The sequence below is a fragment of the Tinamus guttatus genome, unplaced genomic scaffold (assembly GCF_059628265.1).
Source record: "Tinamus guttatus ecotype Peru unplaced genomic scaffold, ASM5962826v1 Tinamus_guttatus_pri_ptg000048l, whole genome shotgun sequence".
NCBI classification, from domain to species: domain Eukaryota; kingdom Metazoa; phylum Chordata; class Aves; order Tinamiformes; family Tinamidae; genus Tinamus; species Tinamus guttatus.
In genome coordinates, this window is record NW_028288582.1 from 3431229 (window position 1) to 3455544 (window position 24316).

At 45.3% G+C, this 24316-nt stretch overlaps 1 protein-coding gene across 1 annotated transcript in view; it reads right to left on the minus strand.

The window, feature by feature from the left end:
- Nucleotides 1-17516: 17516 nt before the first annotated feature.
- KCNH5 (potassium voltage-gated channel subfamily H member 5) overlaps nt 17517-24316 on the minus strand; it is a 142141-nt gene continuing 135341 nt past the window's right edge. Inside the window, exon 11 of the mRNA XM_088539485.1 lies at nt 17517-18774. Coding sequence (XP_088395611.1) covers nt 17827-18774 — 948 coding nt within the window. The 3' untranslated portion in view covers nt 17517-17826. The remainder of the gene's footprint in view (nt 18775-24316) is intronic.

Sequence of the window (24316 nt, forward strand, 5' to 3'; positions counted from 1 at the left end):
ACTGAAAATGCTCCTTTAAAAATGGTTGTCATGGTTATAAAATCCCGAAAGAAATGATGTGCGTCTGCATCTGCCGAGGGAAACATATATGGCATGATTTAGTGAAAAAATAAAAAAAGCAACCGCCCACCACAATGCATTTTCAGGCTTGCTTATTACATTACTCGATAATAATTCATCTCCCCTCCCCACAAAAGCCACAGGAAGGATTCTCACATGTTTTTCGCTGCAGGCATTTCATTAGCAAATATCATATGGCGACAGGTTAGTTCTGTCAAGTTCTAGCAGGCTGGGGTTTTTGTTTGCTTTCTTTATTTGTCTTTGTTTTAAGCAAATTTTTATAGAAATGTATGGTGCACTAGACTATGCATGTGCTGTCATGATCAGTGTGTTGGTTTCCCTGCATATTTTTATTTTTTATTTTTAAACCCAGCCTTCAAATTGCACAGGTATGATTCTGTGTCAGCGGAAAAGTCCCCCATTTTCAGATGGAGCTCAAAAAGAAAAGAGGAAAAAGGGGAAGAAAGAAAAAAAGGAGGGGATGGGTGGGAAAGACAAAGAAAAAAAGAAACCCAGACCAAAAAAAAGTTGTAACCTCTTCATATGTTCCCAGCTTGAACTTCAGCAGCTTTTGGAACTGTAGGTTGTATCGGGACCGGGTTTACATGGTGCCAGGACACATCTCTCGCAGGGATTCGGAAGCATGAACAAGTCTTGCCTGCTTTCAGTTTGGCACTTCTAATCGTTCACTCCGACTCCTTCTTGTAAGGAAAGAGAGAGCCAAAGGGTGGCTGAGCTGGAGGAAATCGCAGCAGCTCTTAGCTCTGCTTCTCAAAGTAAACAGAAGATAAGGAGAGTGGGGGCATTCTAGATAAATAATATCGTTACCAGATAAGTGTTATCATATTGCGAGCCATAAATGGGACTACAGGGGTCTGCTTATCCCTGTTCACCCTGGGATTCCCATGTTCCCAAGCTGTCTCTGGTGAAGAAGGTTTGGTGTCCTTCCTGTGAAGCAGAAATCCCTCTGAGAAGGTTTGGAAAAACCATGGTGGGCTGAGCTGCTTTTGAAGGGCTGGGGATGGTTGCAGACACATGTGAAAGCCGACATTCCCTGCCAACATACCAATTCCTCAGACCATCTATTCCTCTGATGATGCTATTTTTCACTGTTCTTCAGTGGAAAAATCACTTTCAGTAAGTATTTTCTATACTCCCAGTACAAGCCAACAATTTATAGCATCCGAATTTAAGAATATAGGATACTGGAGGAGAGAGGAAGCATCCAATTCTCTTCCATTTCTCTGCTGCAACAAATGCAAAAGCTCTTCACCATTCTGGAAAACCTTAAAGTGCATTTGTCACTTTGAGGGATTCATGTGCTTCATTTTCCTGCATTCGCCTTCCTGCTGTTTCCCTCTCGACCTGTTTGGTGAAAGATGCTTTCCTGCGTCTGCTCCCTCTAGACCTTCCTCAGGATCTGCTCAGCCCCCACATCCAGAAGAAATATGCTCTAGGCAAGCAGTTTTCTATACCTGCTCCCATCCAGCTCTACATCTTGGTCAGCAGGTCCCACAGATACCTTCTACCTGCATCGCAGATGCACTGTCAAGTTGCCATGTCTTGGAGATGTCTTTGAATTGTATGACAGGACATACGTATATTTAAAAAAAAACAAAAAACTTATATAGTCAAATTCTACTGCCATGTTAAACAGCGTTTGTTCTACAGCCACAGCCCTTATATGCTAATGTGGTGTTCTCTGAGTAGCCTCTATGTCACTAATTTGTGATGTCAACATAATGCCTACATATAAGTAAATGGCAGTTGATCCATCAATCGCATTTATCTGCCTTCCTTATTTTCCTGTCTGTGCTTTATTTGCCAATTAGGCAATAAAGGGATTCAGCCCTAATGTAGTGCCTCGTAATTCTGGTGCTCAGTCCCAGCACACAGGTGATGGTTGCCCCGTGCTTTGTGCCGTGGGATAATGCGCTCCCGGGCCGGCTCCTGGGGTGGCCCTGCAGCCACCCGGCCTCTGACGGGGACGTGCTGCTGTCCAGGGCCTGACAACAGTCTGCTTCCCTGCAACCAGATTAATTGGCAAGGGTGTTACTTTCCTTGAGAAATATGTCACAGAATTGGAGAAGCTAAAGACAGATGAGGTTTATTAAACCAGCCAGTGCATCTTCCTGCCAATCAGCAACTGCTCCCTGTGGTGGTGCTCTAGGCTTTGGTCCAGAGATGCTTTAAAAATCCCATAGGATGTGCTGCCTGTTCTGTCCCCTGAGGGCTGCTCTCGGCCTGCCGACGTCCTACGCGCGGGAGGATTTAACTGGCTGCCTATCCTGGCTCCCTGCAGATTGCCCGTCTTGCCCATTTATTCCCATTTGTGACCTGCCCAAGGGTACTCTGATCATTAAAGGAGGTTTTGAGAAACATTCCTGCTGGCAGCAGTGTCTGTGAAGCCAGGGAGCTCTTCTGGAAAGGGACACCTCACAGTTCATCAGGAATATTACCTGAACGTCTCCGTGAGCTTCTCCCAGCACTCTGCACCGTGCCAAAAACAAATGGAGATGCCTCAGAGCCTTTGCTACAACATTTAACCTGCTGTAGGAACTACTTCTAATCCTCTCAGTGAGAACCTCTGTTAAAAAAAAAAACATTTCAAATTGCACTGGCCTAATTAGAAGTGCACTCTTCCTATCATCTGTATAAACAAGGGATTGCCAAAAGTGTCTCTGAGATTTGAGCAGCTTTGAAAGCCACTGGGAGCTGAGCACTTCGATTCCCTTTTGGGAGTCTTGTTTGCAATAGTCACAAATTATCACTGGGGTTTGGCTTTCCGTCCTAATCCAGTGGTGGTTTATTGCTAGTGCCCAAGGGATTGTTTTACTCAAGATCCTTGTTTCAGCATCTAAGGAAGTCAGAAATGAAGCAACCAGGTTTCTAGAGATAATTTGGGTTTGGGGGTTTCAGGCCTGGGATCTCTGAGGCCACCCAAGATTACAGGCTAGCTTTAAAGCTGTTCTCCAGAATATGGACTAGGTGAGCACTCAGCTCCTTGTCTGTCCTGCTCAGCTGTCACAGGAGTGACAGGCAGTGCTGATGGTGGCTGAAATTGCTCTGAAGTAGCCAAGTCTCCAGGAGCTGAGCTGGAACAAGCAACTCGCACGCACGGAAGGGAATGAAGAGACAAGAGGCAGTGACGAGTGCAGCGGCTGGCTGGCCTCGGCCAGAGGGCTTTTGCAGGCAGGAGCTGTCACACAGATTTGGGGTTTCTTTCCATTTTAGTTATTGGGCACTTTCAAGCAGAGAGACTTGTCGTTCACTAGGGAAGATCAGCCCACTTCTTTCACTCTTCCTGAACCATATCCACCACTTGCAGAGGAATAATAGATATTAACAGTGATTCCAGCCTCTCCTTTCATAATTTGCAGTGTCATAATCACTTAGCCAACTCCATATGATGTGTTCACATAAAAGTTGCAACTCCTCTAGAAATAAATTTCCTCAAGCCTTTAGCATGGGCTCTGCAGCAAGAATGGTTTTGATGTACTCTGTGTTTTGCTCTTGAAGGACTTGTGTGATAATGCCTCTGAACACTGCATTTCACCTTCAGAATATGAATTTGAAAGAAAAAAAAAAAGTGAAGCTAGTGTTTTCATGTTCGTGTTTGCACAGCAGAGCTGCAACCAATTATTAGCGATCCAGGACAATAATAGCATGGGAGTCTTGTCATCCTAAGGCACCTCATCTGTGTAATGGGGACAGATAAATTCATCCAAGGGGTTTAAAGGTGCTGGATGTACCCTGCATCTTGTTCTCCATCGGAGATCTCTAGCAGGATCAGGTTCTAACTTGGGGGGTCCTTGAGATCCATGAGGCAGGGATCTGTGGTTTTATTTAATACTCCTTCATATGACACAATTAATTTACCTCATTTCTATAAATATACCATATATTTGTATTTATTTCTCTGGCCTTGGATGAGGAGCGATTATGCACAGGAGAAGCCATTCCCAAACGCATGCAAAGCAAACCTCCATCCTCCCTATCCAAGCCCAGCAATCAGGCCTCACTCCCTCTCCTTTTCTCCCAACGAAGCGCAGCAGGGCAGCTCCAGAAAGCAGGGACAAAGGTTCCTGGGCAGCTGCTGGGTGCTGGCAACCCGGAGCATTCAGCAGTGATGCTGCCAAGGTGTTTGCAGAGACACGCTGCTGTGTTGCAGCTTGTTAAATAGCTTTTCTTGATGCTTCTCAGATGCTTCAAACACTCATCCTGTTGTGCCTGAAGATGATATATGAACTTTCCCACGTGTCACAAGGTGAGTAAGAAACTATATTTATGCAGACCTGGCCAGGCAGGAGTCATTGGTCAGGAGAGGGAGGTGCCTCAGGTGGCCTCCAAAGGAGCTGCTGTCAGGAACATCTCCCTGCTTTCCGAGTCATCCCTTCCAAAGACCCGGCACAATCTGTGCTCTGAAAGGAGCACGTGTTTTATATCTAGGCAGCAAAGTTAACAGTGGAAAAATTCCCAGCATAAAAGAGTTTGCTCACTCTGTCTTCATTACTTTGCCTTATCAGAGGTGTGGTTTGATCCATTTAGCCTCATTCTGTTTTAGATAACCTCACTATGGATGGACGGATTAGGAAAGAAGAACTGTCTGGGAAGCATGTGCTGATGTAAGGAGGGAGGCAGATCCGAGCCCTGCGTTCCCAGCCTGTGAGTGCTTGTAGCGTTGCTCATTGCTGGGCACTAAATTCCTGGGAGCATCAGCATGAGGGAATAAATCTCCAGCCTAGTCTGTTGGATAGCGGTGAGCTCGCCAAGGAAATGAGATGTGCATATATATTAACTTATTTCCCTGGGCTTGCTGAGGTGGAGTTAATGGGCACAGGTACAGCCAGCTGTAATTACCTTATCTTCCTCCAGAAACTCAGTACCTGAGACTTCTCTGGCAGCAAGGAGAAGAGCAGGACACCTCCAGCATCCAGAGATGCTGCCTTCCTGCCGTGGCGTGGGGACCCAGGACCCAGCACAAAGGGAAAGCGGAATTTTCTGAGGAACCACCCGGGTCTATTTTTGCCAGGAAAAACGTGACTCACCTTTGTGGGGCAACTCTGTCCCTGCTTGGGACAGAGCTAATGATGCAAGAAGTGCAGGGAGGAAATGCCTTAGAAATTACTGGAACTTCCCATTCCCAAATGAAGCCCTTCTGCCCTCCTGCTTCCTCCTCCCTGCAAGTAGATTTTTCATCAGGAATGTAATTCATGCATGGATATTTTCTTGAAGCTAAGTTACATATTTGCACTCATTAAAATGGAATGCCTTATGAACAAAAGGTTCTAACCAGACACTTACAATCTACTTTTAGATAAAAACTAGATAACACTTGTTTACCTTGACCTGCCAAAGAGGAAAAAATACTAGAAAAGCTCAGTGGATGGAGTACCGGTACCCAGCTCAGCTCGATGTGTTCCCTGTCACCTGCTGGGTAGGAAGGGAGAGGTACAGGCTTTGCTCCTGTTGCTCAGGATTCAAGCTCTGACCTAACCATGGATTTATGTGTGGCCTCTCCAGCCTCCCAAAAATAAGACTGTTTTTTGCTCATTAGTCCCATCAAATTGTGCATTCTGCTTTAGCCAGGAAAACATGAGGGATGGCTTTTATGGTGCCAAAACTGAGGTAGCAACACAGATGCCCAAGGTCAATAAAATGCACTTTTTATTTTGTACCAATGAAAATATAGCCACATGTAAGTAAAGACGTGTGGGGAAAAAAAAAAATCAAAGTTGATCCTCCCTGAAGAAGTGCAGTTCATTGTGCTAAAACCCATATTCATTTTGGGTTAGAAACAGTTGTCTGCCAATGCTTTTAAAGTGATCCACATTCTCCTTGTTGTTGAATTTTAGCAAACAGAAAAGTGCAACAAGAAACTTGCTACGGGTTAACCAAATTCAGTCTATCACGCACAAGAATGTCCAAAAGTGACGCGGCGGCCACATGGAATTGGAGCAGTCCCGGGAGTGGTCAAGGGAGCATCCACTCTGCACAAACCCATGTATGATCTCCAGCAGAAACATGGTCCTTGCTTGATACAGTCCATGGTCAGCCTGCAGATTTTGGATATGGTAGTGGAGGTGCATTTTATAGCTGTTCGATTTCAAATGCTTTTTTCTTTTTCTCTAAATTTTTATAAGCTTCCTGCTGTCAAAATACAGTTCTTAATTGCTTTGTAGAAATAATCCCGAAAGGCAGAGGCATTTAAAATCCCTCCAAATCCTCACTATATTAACAACAGCAAAAAAGATAGCCAGGCTGTGCCAAAATGCCATTTGTCTCGAGTGCCCTTTGCTTTAGCCAGTGCAGAAAGAACAGCAAGTAGTAGCAAAAGAACCATCACCCCAGCACCCACCCCAAAATTTTCCCTTGCAAAAAACAGTTTTCCCAGGTGTTTTGTTCCCCCCCGGCCCAGTCCACATACATTCAATAGCTGCAGTTACTCTATGGATCAAGGTTTATCCCACATGACTTTCAAAAACCAGTTGTTTTATACGCCTCTCTGACAGTTGCACCAAGAGGATTTTACTGGCTGGTGCTTTTCCAGCCAGGGGAACCACCTTGAAATTTGAAATCAAAACTAAGGACCGGAACCACCTTGAAATTTGAAATCAAAACTAAGGACCTTAGGATTTAAAAAAGGAGCTTTTAAAAGCCATTATATTTCTCTGACTAATCCTCCCCGAGGAAAAAAGTCCTGCTAATTTTAGTGGAACAAATCGCACAGACAGGGATCAGTGTTGCAGGATGGGCCCTGTTAGGTGCTTGAAGGTGCAGGTGAGAAGTCGCAGCCCAAACACTGGGCTGGCAATGCAAAACTCCCCATTCCCAAGGGAAAATTAATTGCATTTAGCTGCGTTTCAGCAGAAATAAAGGAAGTGAAGGCAGGTTATGCCTAGGTCAGTGTTCCAGCAGCTCCTCATAGAGTTCACTGTTCATGTTGTGGGTGTAGGGGAAGCCAAGGCAGGGGAAAAAGCTAGAAAACCAGTGCAATGTTTTGGTTGCCATGAGGTCATCTACCCCTACGATGATTAGAAAAATATCCACCTGCCGCTAATCCTGCTCTTTGCCTGAGCGTACCACTGTATGGATGCCGTCCCCAATGTTGTGCTGGGGATGCACAGGGACAAATGGAAGGTCCTACCCAGCTCTTGTTCCTCTCTCCTGCCAGGAAAACATCTGCCCCAGGTTTTTTCTTGACGCAAGGTCCTGCACAAGCTGCTCCCTCAGCGCCTGCTGCTCTGCTCAGGAGCAGGAAACACAGATTGGGCTCAAAGACCAACATTTCAGACAACACCCAACCAGGAGAACTCAGATATAGCAGTGTCGTTTGCTCTTTCTATCGTAGTATAATAAATAACGTAGTATAATAAATAACTCTATTTTTAACCTCCCTTCTCCCCAGAGAGAGTTTGCACAGCTGATACACATATCTGGCTCATACAAAGATATTCTAGGCAGTCATGAATTTTGAGCAGTTAATTTGAATGGAGATTACTGATAGTTCACACTTTGCATATAAGTCATTTGTATTCAAATAGGTATTAATTAAAAAGTGCCCTTTCTCTGATCGGTTCAGCTGGTTTTATGGCAATTTCCTGAGCTGTCCCAATCTTCAAACATACCTGCTACACTTCTGCATTTGGCATAGTGTTTTGTAGGTCATGAAATCTTGGACCTGTTAGCATTTAGAGAAGGGCCTAAAATGAAAAAGCTAGCCCCAAAAGTTCTCTGTTTTGAGAAAACTCAGCCCACACAAGTACTTTTGGGTCCTCACTGATACATCAATATACCAATATATTAATATATTGGTATATTCTTTTGAACTCAAATATCAAAACAGATCATTATCTCACAATTCCACTAGTGCGTCATTACTGATTCATAGTTCTCCTTCTGCAAGTTGTTGCCTGATGATTTTGGCAAGAAATCTTGCAAGAATTCAAGAAGGAGAGAGGTCAAGAAAGAAAGAAGTCAAATAGAAATGGCCTGGATGGAAAGAAGAACAGAAGGAAGGAAAGAAGGGAGTAAAACACTGCTTTTTCAGCATGGAATATAGTCTCCTTCATATGATGCAGCTTTCAGAACACACAGGAACTATCACAAAATATGCAGCTTGCCTTCAGTCCGTTGTGCATTTTTTTTCCAAGTATAGCAACAGTAAATAGGTATGTAAAGTTTATGAAGCGTCACGGCCTAATTCCTGGGCTGCAGTTTGCCACAGGCCTCTCAGCAATACCAAGGGGTCCTGGCACAGAAGCTGTGCCCGTGCTCACTGGACCCTTAGCTAGTGTCTTTACTGCTGGTATGTTCATTTAAAAACAGGGTGAGCGCTCGGCCTTCCTGCTGGCTGCAAGTTTATCGGTTTCTCCACTTCCCTTATGGGGCCACAGCTCTATTAAAGGGCAAATAAGAGAAAACTGGCCACGAGCAAGGAAGGGAAGGAACAGACCCCATGAGGAACACTGCAGTGTGAGCCCAGGGGGGCACCTCTGAATCACTGCAATGCTCCTGGCAGGAGGAATACACTGAGGTCAGCTGTGCAGTGCGTCCAGCCTGGAAAACGGGGACAATTTTCTCGTGCAAGTTTTCCGAGGCAGCCCATTTCCCAGTTCTGTGCTCTGCAGGCCGAGTCTCCCTACTTTGAGTCGCGGGATTTCATTGGGATGGTTAAGAGGTGCATTTATGGAGTTGCTTTGCACTTTAACGCTAATGAGCTTTTTCACTGCTATCCATAAATTCTCCTGCTTTCATGTCGAGCCTCCCTTTGGCACACGAGCACCGACGGATAAATCCTTTATTGTCTTCCTGGGAGCCTGACCAATTTCCACAAGGCTGATATTTTTAAAGCCCAAATCCTGCCTCTCCCGCTCAATAAATTGAATTTGCCACTTGATGGGGTTATGCAGGTGGTGGTGCACCAACCCCAAGGCCAGGAGGTGCCACCACCTCCTTGCAGCCACCCCCAAGCCATGGCAGGAGCGGGGAGACCTGGCTGATGTCCCCATGAGCTCCCAACACGCAATGACTGCAGTGCGGGGGCCAGTGCTCCAAACACAACAGGCTACAAGTTTAAGGGACATTTCAGCTCCGTAGTTTATAACTACCACCTGATTGAGCATGTTTGTGACACTGGGACTCGCAATTATACTTAAAAACAAACAGAAGCAGCTGTAGCCAAACAGCACTTGGTGATGCAAGAGGAGACGGCGGTAATTAATTCTGCAGGGACAACAGAGGGCTAATGAGCAGCGCAGTGCAAATTTTGTTCTGCTCTGAAAAAGAACAAAATCCTCTTCTGCGACAGCTCAGCTAAGACACCCAATTTACAAAACGAACAGCAACCTAATGGTCTTAAAGCAGCCCTGAGTGCAACTGGATTTCCTGGCAGTGTCTGGATGGGTTCCTGGATGATCGCCGTGGTCCTGCACGTCCTCTCCGGGACCACCTGCACGAAAGGTTTCCTTGCTAAAAACACAAATGTGGCAGAGGAAAAAAAAAAATGCAGCAACTCCAGAAATTCTGCTGAAACCAACCCCAGGACAGGAAAGCGCCTGAGTGTCCTGGCATGACAGGGGTGGATATGTTGAGCAAAACCCCTTGAGCTGGCAGAGGAAAGGATTTTTACTAACACTGCATGGTATGAGGGCAAAGTGACGCCTGGGCTGAGCTTCAGCTCAGGGGTAACTGGAGCAAGAAAGCAAATGGCATGGTCACATATGGAGATGCTGATCCAAGTCTGAGGCTAGTTTCTCACTTGAACTCCTCTTCTCAAACCAGCTCATTCAAAAAGGTAATTTCTCCAGTCCTAGCTCCTGTTACCAGACACAGTTACATTTAGTGTTGTATGAAAGGACCCCAAATAAAATAAAAGTTTTCTTAATATAATAATGCCCTGAGAAGGGTAGAAGGTTTGTCTTTGTGGTCCTGATTTATTTGGAGACTTGCTGCTAAGCCATAATTTGGATTTTTTTTTTTTTGAGTAACCTTTTGAGGCATGATGTAGAGTTAATACTGTCCGGACAAAAACAAGCAATGTGATTTTTGGAAGTGTTTTCAGTCACCTTGCACTGGCGTGGGGATGGGGGTGGGAGTGGATGTGGCTGATACATCCGGATTAGCTCACCGCTTCCAGAAACTGTATGGGCACGGAGTCTTTATCTCAGCACCTGGCATGAAGTGTGGACATTAGCTGATGCCCAGTGAAGGGCTTTTAGTTTATTTATATGCTGTAGCTTCAGAATATGCCAAATTTCTCTAGTGTCTTACTTCATAAGTAACAGCTCTTAGAAATACTCTTTTAACTTGAAAGTGGGCACTAGGTAACTCAGCACTGTCTTCAAGCTGAAAACCAACACGTAATGACACACAGCTAAGAACCTTCAAATTCCATCTCCTCTCTATCTGTGCTGCTAAAACCTACAGACTCCCTAAGTGATACAAAAACAAAGGTTGGAAGGGACCTTTGGAGGTCACTTGGTCCAACCTCCCAGCTCAAAGCAGGGCCAAACTCAAATATAGTCTCCATACATCATGATGAAAAACAGCTCAGAGAATTTCACATGTCCCTTTCCCACAGGCTTTTAGAAAGTGTCTCCTGAAGCCAGGCTGCATTTTCCCTGAGGACATCGACTTTCTTCAGCTGGACCTGCCCTGTCCCACAGTTGTCACCCCAGAGATGGCAGCCAGCCTCATCCTCCAATGCTCCCTGCGTTTGACAATTCTGCCAAATGAAATAAATCATAAATGCATGAACAGCCACTGTTTGAAGAGCAGTAACTATTGACTTCAGTGGAAGATTTTCACCATTTTCAGCCCATCACTCTTTAGATGCTTCCTCCTCCCTCCTCCTGCCCAGGCAGGGTGCAGAGCCAAGGCTCTGCTGCTGTCTAGACAATCACCTGATGGTCGGTCGTGCTCCAACTTGGAAGCTCTCCACTATGTTTCTTCCCTTTGCTGGACATTTCCAAGTCTTAGCTTCCTTACAATACAAAAGGCAGCTGAGCTATGAGGCCCCTTAACATCTTTCACTACTCAGGACAGCCAAGGATCCTCAAGATTGCTCTTCACTGGCTAAAATGCTATAAGTGACTGGTGACTGCACATAGTGCTTTGAGTTGACATGTTGTGATGAAGAGCATCACAACTGCCACACACCTGTGCAGATGGGAACTCTGCTGCCCGGACTATCATGTCATGGCACTATGGCCAAAAGCTACAAACCTGATCACCAGAGACCAAGAACTAAGCATCTAATGACTTTAGAGATCCGTCTTAAGAGGCTGTGGAGCTGAACACTTTGTTTCTAGCTGCATGTTGAGACCCTTTCAATTTGCCTGTACTGTTAGTCATGTCAGTATAAAAAGGTGCTTCTGTGCTGGAAAGGTGGTAACTGGTGTCCTTCAGCGGCATCTTTTTATATAAATGGAACCAGGCTGGGATTTGGCGTTACGAGTGGGTTTTATATCTATGCATATCTACGTATACATACACATACATATATAGAGATAAGAACACCTCATTGATTTCTGTATATCAAGGCATAAATACACCCAGCCACTGCTTGGCCTCTGCTCTGCATAAGACCACCAGCCATATCAGCGTGGGGCTAAGTGTGAACTCCTTTTCACGGGGCTTTTAATTAAGGCTTAGTGCAACACTAGGGGCAGATAGCCCAATACAGAGCTGGTGAACACTGATAGTCTCAGACTTGTCCAAACCAGCTTATATTTGCAAGAAGATTATGAAGACACAGACCTGATTGATTGTTTTACAACTAGTGGATAAAAAGGCTTGTGCAATTTTTACCTCAGATGCCTGGCTTCACCCTCCTTGCATCAAGCAGTTGATTAATATAACACCATAAATTATTATTATTTATCTTGGCCGAGTCAAACCCTTTTTAAGCGGTGAGTATTTGAGAGTATTCAAAATTAATGTATGCTTCCTTGTCCCACTGCGCAATACAAGGTCAATTTTCTGTACCACTGAATGCACCATCAGTAAAGATGATTTTATTTTGCTTGTCATTTGTTAGGTATCACAAAGCTGATCATTGCACAATATTCTTTACAACAGTAAGAAAATATGATACTTTTCTGCCAGAAATAATGTGTCCTTCATTTCTATTTTAGCTCCATTCAGCATTTAGTTTTAAGAATGTATTCGACTTTCCAAATTGATACAACACATTAAAAATAAGAAAACATTTAGCAATTTTTGTTGAATGTTTGCACCAAAAAAAAAAAGGAGGGTCAAACTATGTAAGAATAGTCTCAGAGGTGGAAATCTAGCACTAAACTCAGCCTGATCAAACCTTCCCTGCCTGTGGACTCTGCCGAGGAGGAGCCCAGACACAAGTAAAGGGCTGGGGGCATCCAGGAAAAGTGACAGTATCAACCATTCTACTTCCTTCCTTGAGTTCCCTGCAGGAAAATAATGCAAACTACTGCTGTTTAATGCTGTTTAATGTCCAAAACCTCTCACTGCTGCTCAGCACTGGGGAATCCTAGAACCCTGTTTGCCATGAAGAAATGGCCTTCTCCAAAGGCAGCCCAGGCCCAGCACTTCTCAAATGCTCTCTAACAACTATATTGGCAGGAAGACTAGAAGCCCATAGACCTGAAGATGTTTGTTAACATAGGTGCATCTGCTACAAGAAAAAAGAAGACAACTGAAAAAAAAAAGCCTTATAAGATGCAGCTTATTAAAAACAACCATAATAAATTGTTAAAACTCACTTCTGTAGGAAAAAGGTACCTTAAAACATTTTTTTAAATTAGTTATATTTTTATGTCCTCTCACTTAGAAAACAAAAAAGAGATTTATTTTCAGAAACCATATTTTTAATTGTGACATATTCACAAAGACAAGGTTGGATTCTCTAAAAGCTCAAAATCTAGGTAAAAAAGTGCCAAGTCACCTTGTAATATATCCCAAATTGCATGTTAAACTTTTCTTCTTCTTCTTTTTTTTTTTTTTTCAGTTCAGTACTTCTCTCCGCCTCTCCTTCCCACCAAACAAAAACCATCTCCAAGCTATTTTATGGGCACATCATGTGCTTTGTGCCCCTTGCTCATGGTGTGGTCCATATAACACTCAGGCACTTCTTGAGTGACTGCCCATTGCATACAATGAGCACTGGGTTATTCCTGCAGCTGCCCGCGCTCTAAAATTGCTCTTAAACAATCCAAATCCAAAATATACTCCAAGGTCCTCATCAGGTTCAAACTGGTTTACAGTTCACACCTGTAAAACAGGGTTGCTTTTAAGGTGGTTGTAAGTGGGAACTGAATTTGGTCTAGCAATGAAATGAGACTTCAATGCCGGGAGCATCGAGTCCCTGCAGCTGCAGAACAGGCAAGAGCAAACAGGCAAAGCTTAAGTCTGTCACTTCTAGCATTGACTCTAGTCTCTGTCTCCTAGCAAAGACAGAAAGATGGAAAAAAAAAAAAAAAGGAGATTTACAAACAAAAAAAAACAGGATAATTGCGGGATAAGGTCCTCCTAAATTTTCACTATGATATTTTTTTTTTTCATCTATTAGCCTGTATTTGTAATTTTACACAAAAATGTAGCTCATTTGCTTTGAAACAAGGTTACTTTTCTGCACACATTTTATTCCTATTAATATTTTGTCCAGAAAGATAAAATCCACTTGTGTGTTGTTAAAACGCTTCGAATACATCAAGCACGAGGTAAGTGCTGAGAACACGACCTATTGCCAGCGCGCGGCAGGAGCATTTGCACAGGTGTAGAGCTCACTCTTCAAAGGAAATAAAGCACGTGGCCAAGGGCAGAATGGACCCACTGGTTTCCTTATTGCGCTTACTGAGGAGCAGTGGCTGCTTCCAGTCAAGTCTGACCGGCACCGTCACGACCCCTGCGCTAAAACACGGGACTCCTCCACTCGATCGTGCACTCCATGGCATCATGCAGAGCCACAGAAGGACCAGGGAACGGGGAAGCGGAGTGAGCAACCCAGGAACAACTCCATGGGACACCATTGTGTAATGCTCCGGTGGCAAAATTTAGAGGCAAAGAAGCAAATGAGACAACTTTTCGGAGCAGGAGCCACCAGGGTTCATCCTGCAAATGGGGCTTGCAGCTGCAGTCCCAGCACATAAGACTTGGGATACCCCTTTGCAGACGCCTTGCAGCACGCTTGCAAGAATCCCCGCCTTGCACCATCACCTTGTGCAAGGTACAGACTGGATCTACTCCACTAGTGAGACAACATGTTGGAACAGCCGAGTCGAAGCAGCGCGAGGACAAGTAAACACAGAAATGCTGTGGTTGTTTCACAGAATTGCTATTTTACACTATTTATAGCTTTTGGCCAGTATGCATTTTAACCACGCCTGGTTGTACTTGAACTGTGACAGACACTCTGGGCTCCAACAGTTTTCAAGGTCGGACTAATCCAGTTACTTGTGCTCTCATTGTCAAGTGGCATAAGGTTACACCTGACTTGCAAGATAAATCGAAGTAAAAATCCCTTTGCATGCCATGCAATTCTATCTAGAATTAATATCAATTACAGAGATAGATAGAAAAAGGAAAAGTCCTTCATAAAGGCAGAGGAATGCCATTAAGGCTTTCTAGCAAAATCACCCCCATCGCCCTGCTGGCTGCCTTGCAGCATCCCATAGCAGTGCAATTGGGCATTTAAGGAACTCACTTTATCCCAACTCCAGCTCTCAGACAGCCGGAGTAACTCAGCTTTTCACTGGGCAGTTCTGGACACAAAGACAAATGCTCCCTGTTAATAGTACAGCTCTAAAGTTATCCCGGGAGGATAAGAGATGATGTGGGAAGCAGCCAGGGTGACCCTTGCCAACCCTACCAGGTTCCCATTCCTGTCATCTGTGTTGGAGGGCTGGCTGGGTCACGTACGGATGGATGAGGGGGATGCAACCAAAGTGCCCTCACGCTGCGTCCCGGCCATACCGCCCAAATGTACAGCACATCCCCGTGCTGCTTTTTCTTCCTGCACTGCAAAAAACGTCAGGTTCACGTACGGCCAAGCCCAGAAGGCCACAGCCAAAAGTACAGCTGCTGCTGGGCTCCGTGTTAGCAACCTGGAAAACGCGAGGCACATGGTGCATCATCTGCTGCGGGAAAGCAGTCGCTGTGCACCTGTCTTAAACAATAATTCAAATCAGGCAGGAGGGGTTAAATCTTTAAAACTTGGCACTTAAGCTGTACCCGCAAGGTCTGTGCAAAAGCCAGCAGGCTGCAGAAAGCCTGTGACGCCTCAGCCTACCAAGTGCATGATCATTCTGGAGTCGCAGGTGAGGATGTGGCCGGACCTGGCTGTCCTTCTGCGTTGTGGCAGTGGCCCAAGCGTGCTTGCACACTTAGGGATTCGCACAGGGGTCGGAAAAGCGGCTGCAGAACAGGGCTGGGGCGGCTGCAAGAAGGAAGAGGCGAATTGCCCCAGGGGAACAGGCAGCAAAGCCACCAGCCTCTGGCACTTGTCTCATTCACTGGCCTAAATGGGCCTTTTTAATCCTCCTTGTCTATGTTTTCCTAAAAGAGGGGACTGGAGGAGGAGCAAAAAGGGGTGGAAAAGTACAACCACTAAAATAGAAGAGAGCCTTCCAGAAAAAAAATAAATAAAAAAGCCTTCTCGACACAACAAAAGCAAAGACTTCTTTGGCTTTCTCATGATCATTTTTTGGGGGAGATGGGGGTTTGGTTTTTGGATTTTACACTAGCAGAAATATTTGCCCTGGGATGCAGTTTCCTAGTTGCCACTACTGCAAATGATGTGGTTTTTTTTTGGTTTTGTTTGTTTGTTTGTTTTTCCTGTTATTTCAGGAAATGCTTTAGAGTAGTGCGGTTTCCTGATGTGAAACAGTGGGTCTGGTATTGGTATCTGGTAAGGATGCTCACTAATTATAAACATGCCTTTTAATTACCTGATGGCTAGAGATGCCTTGTAGTACGCATATATTTACTCCAGGCACTTTTAAAAACATCAAGTCTTGATTCAAAAGTCATTAAGTGTGGGGAAATCCTTGGCTGAAGGAGCTGCTCCTGCCTAGCATACCAGTGTCACGCCACAACACTGCCCTGAAGTGAAACATTGGCCGTTTGGGAGATGCATGTGCCTGGACTCTCGCCTGGCATAAACTTCAGAGGCAACAAAAACCCACCACACTCAAGCCTGGGCTCGGGCAGATCCAAAAAAAAACAAAAACAAAAACAAAAAAAACCTCGGTTTTCGTAACAGAGAGTTTCATAACTGAGTTTCCTAAGATGAGCGTCTAGTGCAAGGACCCACTCTGCTGCACAGCAAGGAGGGGTCTGCTCCAGGCTGCGTGGTGGAGGTGTGATCCCAGCATGGCTCAAGACTGGGAGATGCCAAAGGGAAGGGCTAAGGGAAGGACCAGAGCATCTAAGGTAGACCTAGTAGCCTTAATATGCCTGATGCTTGGCTAGGGCCACCACACTCCCACTTTGGTCCACACCTCTGTACCCATCTCCAAGTCCAACAGCAACAGTAGAGGCATCCACAGGGGATTTCATTTCCCCAGCAGACCCACATCTCCCACCCAAACACTGTCATCCTGATGCTATGGGGTGAAGGGACTAGCACCATGACCAACTGCACATCCAGACTTGGCCTCTCTCTTTCTCACAATCAGTTCCAGATTAACAAATGTCCTCAAAAAAAAAAAAAAAAAAAAAAAAAGAGAGAGAAGATGGGGATTAACTGCAACCGGTTAAGTCCAGACTTTCAAATCTGCTCACAAGGCTCCCAAGGAACTGAACTGAAATTTCCATCTCCTTTGCTAAAACCTCGTGCGAAGTCTTTTCGCCAGGAGCGATGGGGAAAAGCAATGCTCAGCCCTGCAAAACCTGGGTTTCCTAATGAAGATACTGACAGAGTCAGACACTGTCTCTGCATGCTGTGAAGAGGAGCTACGTAACGTTACTCAGCTACAGCAGTTCTCTATAAATGGCATTAATAAAAGGAGGCTTTCAAGAAACAAACTGCCCCCAAACAGGGGGAGCGCAGCTGCGCTTGTTTGTCCCACTTCATTACATAAATCATCATTATTATATTTCTTACTTAACGATGTGAAAAGAGCAGAAAGATACTTGAAATAAAAGGCTGTGCATGCACAATAGCGACGCTACTAAATTCCAGTGATCTACCCAGGCACCTGCCACAGGGCCCTTCCCTGCTGGCTGAGTTGAGCCCTCCCTTGATGGAAGAGAAGGAGGGGGACCTACCACCAAATATACAGGATATTGCAAGGGGATGATACCAGGAAACAGCCCTAACTGAAGTCTGGGTGTGGGCTCCGTATTATGTTAATCTATCGTTTAACTCGGCAGAAAAGACAGCGAGGAAATAAAAGCTCAATTCACCCGGCCTGAGATCAAATCTGTCATGGCAATATTGGCAGGTTAGACCCTGATTCTTTAAATAGTACATTGCCTTTGTTAAACAAAAGTCATTCTTTTATTACATAATAGAGATTATAAATAAATGTAAAGTGTGCATGCAGTCAACTGCATATTATACAAGCAATATCTATGTTAATAATTGTTTTCTTTGGCAGGCCAGAATCCAGCTGGACATGCAATATTTACATATCAAAACCCTTGGTGTGTTCAAGTCATATTGGATGCAAGTGAAAATATATATGTATATATATATTTACCGTATACACACACACATATATATGTATAAAGGTATATATACACCTCTGCATATATACTGTATACATATATAAACATAAGTATATGTTAAAAGTGGATTTCATCTTTTTCTGATTCGGGTGATGCAGGCCTTGAAACACTAAAAATATCCTGACAGGGTATTTGGGAGGGTAACTGGGGTGATAAATGTGACTTGGGGGATGAGATCTGGGGTACGTTCTTTTCAGACAATATTTTTAAAATTTCTGCCACCTGCTTCTCAAGGGCAGCCATCCTGCTGCTTAGCAGCTGGATATCTTCTTTGAGTTCGTGCTTGACTTCCTGCAGGGTGGTCTGTAAGGCCTGCTCAGGAATAGGGTAGAAAGGATGCCTAGCATCAGCCTGGATGGGGCTATGCTCCAGAGGGCTGCGAGTCTCACCAGCTTTATCCAAACGAAGGTCACTTTTTGTGATTCCACTGTCACAAGAGTCCGTTTTCCTCAGTGGGTTTTTATTTACACCATTCTCGGAGTCATTGCACTTGGGGTCCTCGGACAGCAAGCCCATGGACTCAGCCTTTGTGACATTATTCCAGTCTTCCTTTTTCTCCTCATGGGTCCCCATGGTGTTCTTTAGCCGAAGCCACCCTTTGCTGTTCCCATTTTTCACCCGCATGGGACTGTTCACTTTGAGACACTTCTGGTCTCCGTTTCCGTTTGGCTTGAGCTCCATGGCATCCCGGTTGTTCTGCTTCACGGCCTCGCTGGTTTTCACGTAGGCCAGGGAAGTCTGGATCGGCGTGATCTGAGACACGGTGACCACGCTCGTGCCCGTGATGGAGGCCCCGTTCTGCATGGTGCGGCTTTCCACCTGCAGCTGGTTCCTCTCTGGGTCGATGTGGGTTGAGCCTTGATTGCGCATCTCCTTTTGCTGCTTGAACTTCTGGAAGAGTTTCCGCACAGGGTGGTCCACAGGGATGCTCAGCGTCACCTCGTTCTTCTGGCGCAGGCGTTCCTCTTCTTCCTTCTTGACATCGCTGATTTTCCGGAAGATGATCTACAGGGGATAAACCCAAAACACAGTCAGTACCCATGGAAGGCCACATACAGCACTGTGGCTATGCCATTGGAAGGGGAGGATAAGGCCCTCATGGGGAAACAGCCATTTCTCCTTCCTTTCTATCATAACTTCCTTGCAGTGAATTCAAATGGAGCAGGTCAAAGCATAATTACCTTAGACACAAGCCACTGCAGAGATGGTGTCTACGCACACACACACACATGTACTTTCTTAAAGGTATATATTAAAAGCGAGTGTCACCTTTATTTTCAATGCAGAAGACAGAGCCCTGAAGAACTAAAAATAGCCTCACAACAAAAGAAGGAAAAACTGAACAAAGGAAGACAGAAAGCGAGAACCCAAATACACTGACAGGTATCTACCCATCACTCACATTCCTACCTGCTGAGTTGCTACCTTTAGTGCAGAGCCAAAAGAAGCAGTAATTCAATGGCGATTACACTACCACTACTTTAACTCAACATACTGGCCTGGAGATTTGGGGCCGGGGTGTGAGCACTCCTTTACTAGCGCTGTTTATTGCTGCCCTGCAGCACGTTTGGAGGGTGCAGTCAGGCTCCCTGCATGCTGCAGAGTGCCACAGCCTGAAGAGTTTATTTATCCAATACACGTGGGCGCACCATGGAAAAACATGACAGCGGGAATGCATGATTATAAAAACTGGCAATATCCACTGTTTCGTGACGCCATGTCACTCAGAAGAGGAAGATATTTAGTGCTGCAGTTATTTCGTGCTGTGGCACCTATGTAGCTCAATGAACCTAAGCCTCCAGCTGCAGCAGATCTACAGGGGTAAAACTTTTACAATTTTACGCATGTCACTTGTAAAAATAATTTATTTTCACCCCCATTTAGGTTTGTACAGTTTTTTTGAATGTGGAATGGGGCATGATTAGGAAACACTGTTTTGCTGGATGATGACAACAAAGTGAAAAGGACCATGTAGTTAGATGCAATTATGGATCATGTAGGGATAGTGTTGCTAAGTAAAATAAATGAAAACCCCTGGAATACAAAAAAGAGATCCACAAAGGCTATGATCGTCAAATGTAGGTTTTGAAGTATCTGTTTGAGTATCTGCATTTCAGTATCTATTTATTTTTCAGATAAAGGCTTCTCACACCTGTCCATATTTGCTTTCATGTCTCGTGTCTTCAGAGGGTGGTGGCAGAGGGCCACAACAGCTACATCTACCCTCCTGCATCGATCTGCAGTGAGCTGGACTTCAAAGCTTCATTAGAAAGCTTTCAAATGCAGTAAATATATTCTTATGTGTGGCTGATAGATGCAGCTGCTTATAATAGTTTGGAAATTTAACATGTTCATTAGAAGCCCAGTTAAAAAAAAAAGAGAGAGAGCATGGAAGATGCTTTCATCAGACTCCTCTGACCCAGATGCAGCTCCAGATATATCCATTAGGAAGCTCTCCTTCATTAGTGCCTACCCTCATGTTGCAACTGTCTGTCTCTTGGGCAAGCCACGGGGGACAGCAAACAAATGTAATGGAAGCTGCCCTTGATTCCGATAGGGAAGTAATTAAATTTAATTGAAGCCACCATCTCTAAATGAAGCTTCAGAAGGTGGGTTGTGCAGCTCTGTGTGTTTTTTCTGGGTGGGCAGGGTGGCACTCCTGAAGCGGGCCCTTCCCAAACCAAGAAATCAGCAGGTTTTTCTGCACCGTTCCTGAACCGCTTGGCCAGATGTCACTCAGATTAGGTAACTCCAGCAGCACTGAGGGTGTGAAGCCTGAGCAAGCAGCGCTACAGTGTCTGTGCACGCAGCCAACGGGAGGTCTGGGGAGCCCGGACACATCCGCGCGGCAGGGACAGGCCACCACAGCGTGGGATGCAGCCCTGTCCAGGCGGGAACGCAGGCACCTGCATGGCACCTTTTGTGTTCCTGTTTTTCTTTTTTTGAGGAAAGTCATTCCCACAGCTAAACCTCTACCTCCAAAGTGGCAAGACCTGAGCTCATGTCTCTGCTCCGCTCCTGACTTCTTATGGCACCAAAGGCAGCTCCTCTCTGGGCTACATGTCCCTGATTACAGAGCAGCACTTCCCAGGCTCCTGGGGACACTGTAATGGGAAATACCCATGAAAATCTCACGTGCTGGAGCACCAGCTGCAGGTAAAACCATTGCCCAGCTTGGGTCACTGCTTGGGGCAGCAGGACTTCGGAGCTACTGACTCCATGGACAAGCATCATAAGACTCCAGTGGGACCAGGAGAAGACATCCCTGGAATGCCTGCTAGATCTGAAGCAGCTTGAAGCTCACTGAAGAGCTCTGGCCAAGACCAAGCACTCAATAACCTCCTAAAGGCAGGAGCTTTCCCTCTGCCTTAGGCTCATGTGGTGCAGAAGGCCCAAGACCTGCTGTCACTCATCCTCTGCCACCAGCCCCAGGAAGACAAAGTCCTGCTGCCTCTTGTAAACCCTGTCAGGATCCTGACAAAGTTTGGCTCTTTCTTTGATAAATCCTTTTCTCTTTTTCTGCCTGCAACAAAGAGTGTTAAACCCTGGAATGATTACAGGAAGCTTCTTTGAAAAAGACAGACTCGTGCACACACAGAATTAGAGCAGAAAATACATAGGCAGCTACAGAATCCAGGAATTACATGGAAGTCCAGAATTATGGATTGATGTCTCTTGGTGGAGCCATATTTCCTACGGAGACATGTTTTCAAGGGAGCAAAGGCTGCCAGAAACATATCCTTGTATCCACTCTCCCATCAGCTTCCTCATGGAAAATGGCTATGTTTGTAGGTCTTTGCTGTTTACAGGCTGGCTCTGAAATGCATAACCAGGCCTAGCCAGTGCTGAAATGCATATCCAGTATTATGTACGGCGCTTCTCAAGGAATAAAGAACCACACTCCTGCCTCGTGGCAAGCCTTGAACTCAATAATGTGTGAGATTTGGTGACAGAATTCACTTCCCTTGCAGAAGGGATTGCGAAAGGCCCTGCCATGCCACACAGAACCTGTTTCATGAGACAGGTAGCTGTTTTTCCAGCCTTTAATGTATTTATTTTGTGAAGGAGGGAGAACGGGGCTGATGCTAATTATTGAGCTGGCAAAGGTTAAGTAAAGGGTAACTGATTGTCAGCCCTGAGAACTGAACTATTTGGTTTAGCTAGCAGGCGGGCACAGAAGGGTAATTCGAGATTTTCCACATCGATCCTAATCCTGTTCACCTTTCCTTCCCCTGCGCACTGAGAGACTGAGAAATAACTCGGTCCAACTCTGCATCCAGCCCAGCACTAAACAGGGACCCTACTTAAGGCCACAAAGTTTAGGCAGCTGCTACATCCCCTTTGCAGTGCCCAGGTGTGCAACCAGCCCCACAGCTAAGTCCCAACACAGGCAGCAGGAGCCAGAGATGGAGAAGCCAGCTCAAGGCTGAGACATGCAGGAGTTCTCCTGTGCTCTTCTCTTGCCAAGTTACTCAGTAAAGTTGGGGCCTTTTCAAACACTTCTTTGACATGCATCCCTTGTCCATTTCCTCTTTTTGCACCAGTACTGTGAAAGCCATTGCTCCATGATCCTCTTCTGTTTGCAAAGACCATATAATAAGAGCTTTCAAGGAAAAAAACATGTGGACAGATCGAAGAACTTGTAAATGTCTTGGAGAATTACAATGCATAAAATGCATGTTCATAAAAGTGGCGCATATTTGATCAGATCATCCTGTCCTATTCCTGGTCTGTCACACTGTTGTTACTGGGGTTCAATACTGGCCTGCCCCTCACCATGGAAATTCATGGAAATATGGAACTGTGAAACAAAAGGGCACTCGGTTGTCATGGCGATCAATACAGACAGTGTGCACTGTGTGCCAGACAGGTAAAAACAGGTAAGGCCATCAAGATTACCAAAGTAACTAATTAATTTGGATGCCCAAATGGAGATATATCATATAAATAAGACCAATTTCCAAAGGAGGCTGAGATGCTCAAAGCCAAGTGGAGATGCTGCTCCAAGGGAATTTACTCAATGTACCTCCCAGTGCATTTCAGCAGCGTCAGAAGCTGAACATGGGAAGGTTTGGGTTAATGCTCATCGTTCCCACCTCCTAATGGCTCACTGTGAAGCCCTCCGGTCACAGCCGGGCTCAAACCCAAATTAAACACAACAGTTCAGCTCCTCCAGCTATTTTGTCTCCTGCTGATGTGTAAAGTGGAATGGGAAGCCCAGCCATTCTGCTGGATTCGATAACTGCAATAACCCTGTTATTCCCCATTGCTGGATAACCATAATAATCCCTGCACTCTCCCACAGGGCAGTCAAACTGCATGCTGAGGCTGTGCAGGACTATGTCTATATGGCCAGGAGATGCCCACTGACCAGCTGCTACCAGTGGGCTGCAGAGCAGCTGAGATCTGCTTGAGTTTTCCTTAATGGTGGCATTAATTTAGATATCTAGCCAGCATTTTTTTTTTAGAAATTTAATTATCTTTGAGATTTTCTTCCTCAAAACTGGCAAATAGATTCCAAAGTTTAGGGGTGACAGAATGAAGAAACTGACCACAGACAGGCAAATACTACAAATGCACTGTTCTAGGGAAAAGGCAAAAAAAAAACCCTGTACCTTTTTCTAGGGAAAAGGCACAATTGAGAAGAACAAAAGCTTAACATACACCCAGGCAGAACAATATAAATCAAACTTTTATAAAGATGTTTGCAAAAATACTATTAATTTGCACATCTCAAGAGTACTCTGCAGAACAGCGTCATTTTTCTTACATTAATGAGTGAGATGGATTTGTGTCAGAGCCAACCCCAAATCCACGCTGCACTCAGCCTTCTTTCCCTGATTCAAAGTGAAAAACCAAGCCCATTTCCAGACCTCAGCCACAGAGAACTGGGCTCCCCTACAAAGCAGATGCCTGCATCAGAACTCAGCCCCTAGGAGCCACGTACAGTTAGGGAGAGAAAAAGGCCCTTGGAGGCTGTGAGTCATCTCACCTGCAGCGAGATGCTAAAGCAGGTTAGCAAAGCGCTACCCTGAGCCACCCTGCAAAGGAGAAGAACCTAAATCCCTCTCACAGGGCAAGTGTCAGGGTTTGGAGCAGATCATACAAAAAGCCTTCACCTGATGCTGTTTTGATTCCATCTGACACGCTGGGCTATTGCCAGGCCCTGCTGGGATGTATTCCCTAGCCAGCTAGTCCTTCCAGAGAAACATTATTTTCTTAAAAGCTGCAGAGGGAGAACAAGTGACGGCTGCACAGCCGATCATGCCAGACCAGCTTTATGAAAAAACAGACATTTTGGCCACCTGAGGAATCAGATGACCTCCTAACACGGTGGCCAAAGACTCCCTCTTCTCACTTTCTTTCCCAGGAAAACCTTTCCCAGGGATACTGGACAATGGGGAACTCAGCTGGCCACTCAGCAGCTCCTGGGAAATTGCCACCAAAATAGGGCATATTTGGGGACTCTCTTTTCTGACGTTCTTAGAATGAGACCAAATCAGGCCCAGTACCTCCCATGTGACCTTTGGGAGACAGGCTTGCTCCA